Source organism: Neltuma alba, unplaced genomic scaffold (genome assembly GCF_004799145.2).
Source record: "Neltuma alba isolate B1F8T4 unplaced genomic scaffold, ASM479914v2 tig00010857_pilon, whole genome shotgun sequence".
NCBI classification, from domain to species: domain Eukaryota; kingdom Viridiplantae; phylum Streptophyta; class Magnoliopsida; order Fabales; family Fabaceae; genus Neltuma; species Neltuma alba.
Genome location: NW_021635651.1, coordinates 22884 through 29029, shown reverse-complemented (window position 1 = coordinate 29029; position 6146 = coordinate 22884). Strand labels below are relative to the sequence as shown.

The following is a 6146-nucleotide window of genomic DNA, read 5'->3' as shown; positions in this document are numbered from 1 at the left end:
CTAAATATAAGATCTAGCTCGTAATGTAATTTGCACTAAAATACAATATCTACTTTGTAGTTTGTAATTTGTAAGATCTAGGATAAGATCTAGTTGTTTGTAATATAAGAGGTAGTACTTTTAACATACTTCCTCCTGTTTAAAATAGACAATAAATTTAACAAATTTACATTCATAAAGAAATCAATTAAAATCCTTTTAAAATAATAAATATTAAGGTATGTAATTTTTTTCCAAATATATTCTTATTAATGAATAGAATAGGTAAAAGATGTAGTAAATGAATCAAAAAGAAAAGAGAATATGTGATGGTAACATTGAAAATAACTCATTAAATACTTAGACAAAACTAAAATATATTTTATAAAAAAAAAAAAAAAACCAAACCACTCCCACAAAATTTATCTTATTGGCAGACCAAAAATCTGCGACAAATTAGAAAAGTAATAAATATCTAGAAAATTGTGTGGTTTAAAGAGATGTTAAAAATATATAGCTAAAAGTAATAAATATATAAGAAATTTTTTTTTGTAATATGCCTGTATTTATAAGTGGATAGGTGAATGTAAGAAAAAATACGAGAGAGAATATATGGGGGAAAAAGATGATAAGAGAATATATTAATTAAAAGTAAAATGAATGAAAATGCATTCAATGTTTATACCAACTCAAAGTGGATCTTATAAAAAGAAATATACTAATTCAAAAATTTGAATCTTATAATAAAAAAAAAAAAGAGGGAGTACATGGTTTATTTTTAATATACTCTTCTACCCCTATTTATAGGGCAGAAAAAGAAGATTTTTTTTTGTTATATTTATAAGACATTGAGAAAAATTTTTTGTACAGATGTATAATTTACCCTTTATTTATCATTGTATTGATTTTATTTACATAAGTTATAATATACATTAAATAAGAATAAAATTGGAAAGTTGAATTTTAAATGAAAGTTAATAAATTTCAAAAAAAATTTTAATCTGTATGAAATATATTAGAAGTAATTTATAAATAAGAGGAGTATAATACAATCAAGCGCGCACACAAACATAACGAATGACATTGCTGCCGGGATAACTAACGGTTGACAAGGAGGGAGTACGTGTTGTGTTAAGTTAATGATGTACCCCCACAAGGCCTGCCGGGTGTAAAATAACACTACGTTGAGTGCTGCTGCAAACATGGAAGCTCTTTCCCCATTAAATTTGCTATGCCTTCTTCCCCCTAATCGCAAACCTAAGTTGCTCTGCACTAATAAATCGCACCACATACCAGAAGCAAACCCTCCACTTCACTGAAGAAGAAGAAGCGTGCGAGAGAGCAACATCCATGGCATCCTCTTCATCATGCATCCATCCGTGGCAACAAGACTCAAACTAACTCAGGACCGGTTTCATTTCAGTGCTCATCGTTATAGGGAAATATCAACTATTTAACAATTTCAACAGTTCATAAATCTATTTTTATTTTCAAATATTTTGTTTTGAAAAACTGACAATTAAGATATTATATTTTGTTTTAAATTCTATACATATTTAAATAATTTTTTAAAAGAATAAAAGTGGGAAAAAAACTAAATTCAAACCATCTAAATTAGATCTAGGTGGTGTTAGTACTCATCAATATAATTTGTTTAGCACCAAAACTCATACCAAGTAACTCAGGAGAATAAAATTCTAATTGGATATATAGAATAAATAAATAAAATAAATTAGTTGATTATAATAAATGTGATCTGATTTTCTTAAAATAGTTTAGATTATATATCAGTTTACAAATTAGATAAATTAGTATATATAAGAGATAAAGTATATTAAGATGATATATTTAGCACGCAGTCCTCTGCCCCAACTAGCTTCCATATATGTTACGGAACTAAAATAGTAATAGGCAATGTTAAAATTAACCAATGGCTACCCATTTTGTTTCATACGATTCAGGGTATTACATTACAAGAAAACATACTTTGTATCTCCCCCATTCATATCTGCTTACGAAAACGGAGGAGAAAAAGTGAGTATTCTTATCTGTTTGAGTAAAACAGCCAAGAATAAGCTCCATGTTCTCATCTGTTGTGTAAAACAGTTGAGAACATAGACCTTCTCATCCGTTCTATTAGTAATAGACGAGAAGTTCTTGTCTATTCTTAGTAACAGACGACAAGTTCTCGTCTATTACTAATGAAACATAGGAGAACAGGCTCCTTCTCATCTGTTTTATTAAAACAAATGAGAAGGGGCCTGATTTTTTTTTTTTTAAATTACCCTAGTTAATCTGCGCAGCCCGCGAATATCTTCCTCCCTTCCCATTTTCATTCCTGCATCGCCTCTTCCTCCCATCTCTACTGCTTCCCTCGGCGACCATAACTAATGCTCTTAGTCCGTCGCCTCTTCTTCCCATCTCCACAAAAAACAAAGGTTGCTGGAGCTACGTCTCCAGTGTAGCGTTTCTCTCCTCTGCAAGACGATGACGACGACATCTCCTCCAAGTCTGTTATTCTCCCTCTCCAAGTCGGCGACTCCACTAAACAAAGAAGGTCGCCGTTAAAGCCACACTCACCTGCGTCGTCTCTTCTCCCCTCTAAGTTGACGCCACATCTACACTCTCCCTTCTTTGATAGCTCTACTGAATAAGGTAAGTTTAAGAGCAATCTTCCTCCTTTTGGTTATTCTATATGTGCTGCAAATGGAACGTGGGTTTGTGTAAGTTGCTGCTGAATCTTGAATTGTATTTACAAAGTTTTAAACTTGTACACATTGGTTGGGTAATAGATTTGAAGATTAAGAAATTTGTTAAACTTGTTTGAATATTAATGCACACAAGGTGTTTGTCAAAATGTCTAAGAGAATTTTCATATGTTGGTATTGCATTAGAATGGTAATATAGCTATTATGATCTTGAAAGGTTTATTTAATAGCAAGTTGATGTTTTTTTGGATGTGTTATCTCAAAAGGAAGCTTTGGCAAATTTTTTTGAAAATGAGTAAGCTTGAAAATTGTGGTTGGGATTGTAAGGTTGAAAATTTTGGTAAGTTTTTTATATGTTGGATTGCTTTAAATTGTTGGATTAAATAATTGAGCTTAATTAATTGGATAAAATTGTTATCATTAGTCTTGAATTTGCATTATTTTGGTTAGCATTGAGTTGGATTAGATTAAAGTGCTAAAATTAGTGTTGAATTGGTTTGAATTTGTTGGAATTGGATTTGCTAATTGTTTTATTTTTATTAAGATTGAGCTGAATTAGATTAAACTAGTGAATTTAGTCATAAATTATTCAAAATTGCTTGTTGAATTTAGTCTTAAATTGGTTTGATTTTGTTGGAATTTCACTGAATTGTATTAAATTGTCATCATTAGTTTTGAATTGTTTTAGGGTTTTTTTCTTAAATTGAGTTGAATTAGTCTTAAATTGTTCAAAATTCCTTGTTCAATTTAGTCTTGAATTAAGTACTAACACAATGGATCATAGGTGGATGAGTACTTTGAAAATAAGTGACAAATATAAGAAGTAAAAGGTCATCCAAAACAAAAGTAAAATGTCTTCATTGTAGTAGTGTTAATTGTTTATGATATTGACAAGCTTTATGAGTGAGAGGTTATAGAAAGGCTAGTTTTATTGACACGTGGCACATTTAAGTGAAAAAAAAATCTTTGAATTAATAAATGGCATTGTGGCTTCTAAAATGTTTATGGAAGAGTGACTGACATCTCAGCTTCAACATTCATTAATTAATGTAGAAGTGGTTCTTTTATGAAGACAATGGAAGTTTAAGAAAGTCTTACATCAAGTTTTGAAATGTATAGAGTTCGTTGACATCAGTCAATGCCAACTTAAAAGAAAAATTAAATGTAATCACATTGTTTTTTTTGTGCGTGAAATAGGAGATTAGAAAAGTACGTATTCAGAGAGAAAGACAGCGTAACGAGTTTCAAATATTAAAGCTAGCCTAACTCAGAATTATGTACAGATAAGCTCCTTAATTTTTTAAACTTCTAATAATAAAACTCTCTACCCTTTCAAGCTATGCAGATAACCCCAAACCATCAATTTTATACCTTTTTAAACATTATTTTTGTGTATATACATAACCCTTTCAAAGTTTGAGTCATATGCATACATGCCATTTAAACTTTAAGCTATTTGCATATAAATAATGAATAAAACTAATAGCACAAGAGTTATATACATAAATGTAAGACTTCAGAAAGGTTCATTGCAAAGTTTTAAGGCCAAGGTAGGAATTGCAATTGAAATTGAGAAAATTCACTAAATGAATATTTAGTATGGTAGATAGTTCTTATTACTTGGGATTGGGCAAATACCATGAGGAAGGTGGTAATCAAAATTTAATCCTGAGATTGGGATTCTTCATGCCAAAATGTGCTCCCTTCCCACCAAATAACAAGGGTTTTTCTAATAACGAAGTTCTTCTAGTCTTTTGACAGCTTATAATAATTTAAAAATAAAATTAATGCAATTATTCTGTCCAAACATTACTCCATACCCAATATAATTTTAAAATTCAATCCCACTCCTTATCCCAATTTCCCATTCCCATTCCCCATCCATCAAAATTAAGACCCATGTATGGCCTAAAGGTTAAAGAAGTCATTTAAATATAACATAAAATTGAGGAACATTTTATACAATTTAACCAATATTAAAATAAGTAATTTAGGGGAAATTAATAAAAAATTGTGTTTAATGCAGCTGGGTATATATCACCATTATCAAAATTAAACACACCACCGCACTAAACCAAACCCCACGCTCTCGCTTTCTATATAAACTGCCATAGATGACTCCTATGTTCACCACTTGATCAGTGCACAAAAAGACCAAATTAAAATCACAGTAGTGTGCGTGTGAATCACGCAGAAAGGTGGGAAGGTTGCCCGGGTAACGGCAAAGATGAAGAAGATGGGTGTGAGCCTGATGGTGATAGCGGTGGTGCTGGTGATCCTTGCCGCGGCGGAGCTGCCACACATGGCTGAGGCGGTGACTTGCAGTCCGGCTGCTCTGAGTCCCTGCATCGGAGCAATAACGTCTTCCTCTCCGCCGTCGAGCCAGTGCTGCCAGAAGCTGAAGGAGCAGAAGCCATGTCTGTGTGGGTACCTCAAGAACCCTAGTCTGAGGCAGTATGTTAACTCTCCTGGCGCCAAGAAGGTTGCTTCTTCTTGCGGAGTTCCCTTCCCTTCCTGTTGAGTTAGGAAAAAAAAATTAAGGTTTATGGTCGTAAGTGTCATCGATATCAATTAGTATCTGCATAAATGTCTAAGGAATAATTTCAGAAAAAAATATTCCCTATGTGAATATTTAAATATGTCGTGTTCAAGATGGTTATAGCTTGGACAATGAATATGAGAAGCAGTTCACATCTTGTGACTCTTTGTTTTATTTTTGGCTAAAGCGTTAAATTGTGGTGACTGTATTACGTTTCAATTGCAATAAGGTAAAAGTACAAGAAAGTTTGGTTAACTTATAATTATGAATTATTTTGTTTAAAAGTTTAATTTGCACTTTAATCCTTTTGGATAGTTATTTTTTAACGAGAAAATTGAAGAAAAATCCCCAAAAAGGACCTAGATGTTTAGGGTAAAAAAAAATAGTACTTAGTACTCGCTCCTCCTTCTGTACAAAATATAAAGGGAGAATTGCAATTAGGTCTCACCTAAGAGAATTAAATATAAAAAGGTCTCTTGAAATCATAAAATTATTCTGAAGTTCTAAGAAACCTTTTTACAATAAATTTCATTTGTTTAATTATCAAATTACCCTTCTTCCTTTTTTTTTTTTAAGTTTGTATTGATAACTGAAAAAGCAGTGATCGACAACTTAGGGTGCAAGGATTGACAACTATCGCGACAAGTTTGACAACTTATGCGTTACATTTTGTAATATGTGTTGTCAAACCTACCGCGATAATTGTCAATCATTATACCCTAAATTGTCAACCACTGCTTTTTCAGTTGTCAACACAAATTTAAAAAAAAAAAGAAAGGTAATTTGGTAATTAAATAAATAAAATTTATTACAAAAAAGTCCCTTGAGACTTCAAAATAATTTCATGATTTCAAGGGATTTTTTGTATTTAATTCCCTTGGATGAAACCTAATTGCAATTCTCCCTAATATAAAAAGTTT

General features: G+C 31.5%; 1 protein-coding gene across 1 annotated transcript; it reads left to right on the top strand.

The window, feature by feature from the left end:
- The first annotated feature begins 4856 nt into the window (after positions 1-4856).
- LOC114759516 (non-specific lipid-transfer protein 2-like) lies at positions 4857-5488 on the top strand. The gene has a single exon (XM_028948704.1). The coding sequence runs from the start codon at positions 4915-4917 to the stop codon at positions 5206-5208; it is 294 nt and encodes a 97-aa protein (XP_028804537.1). The 5' UTR covers positions 4857-4914; the 3' UTR covers positions 5209-5488.
- The last annotated feature ends 658 nt before the right edge of the window (positions 5489-6146 follow it).

Coding starts and splice junctions, on each gene's coding strand:
- LOC114759516 (XM_028948704.1), top strand. CDS start 4,915: ATGAAGAAGATGGGTGTGAGCCTGATGGTGATAGCGGTGGTGCTGGTG.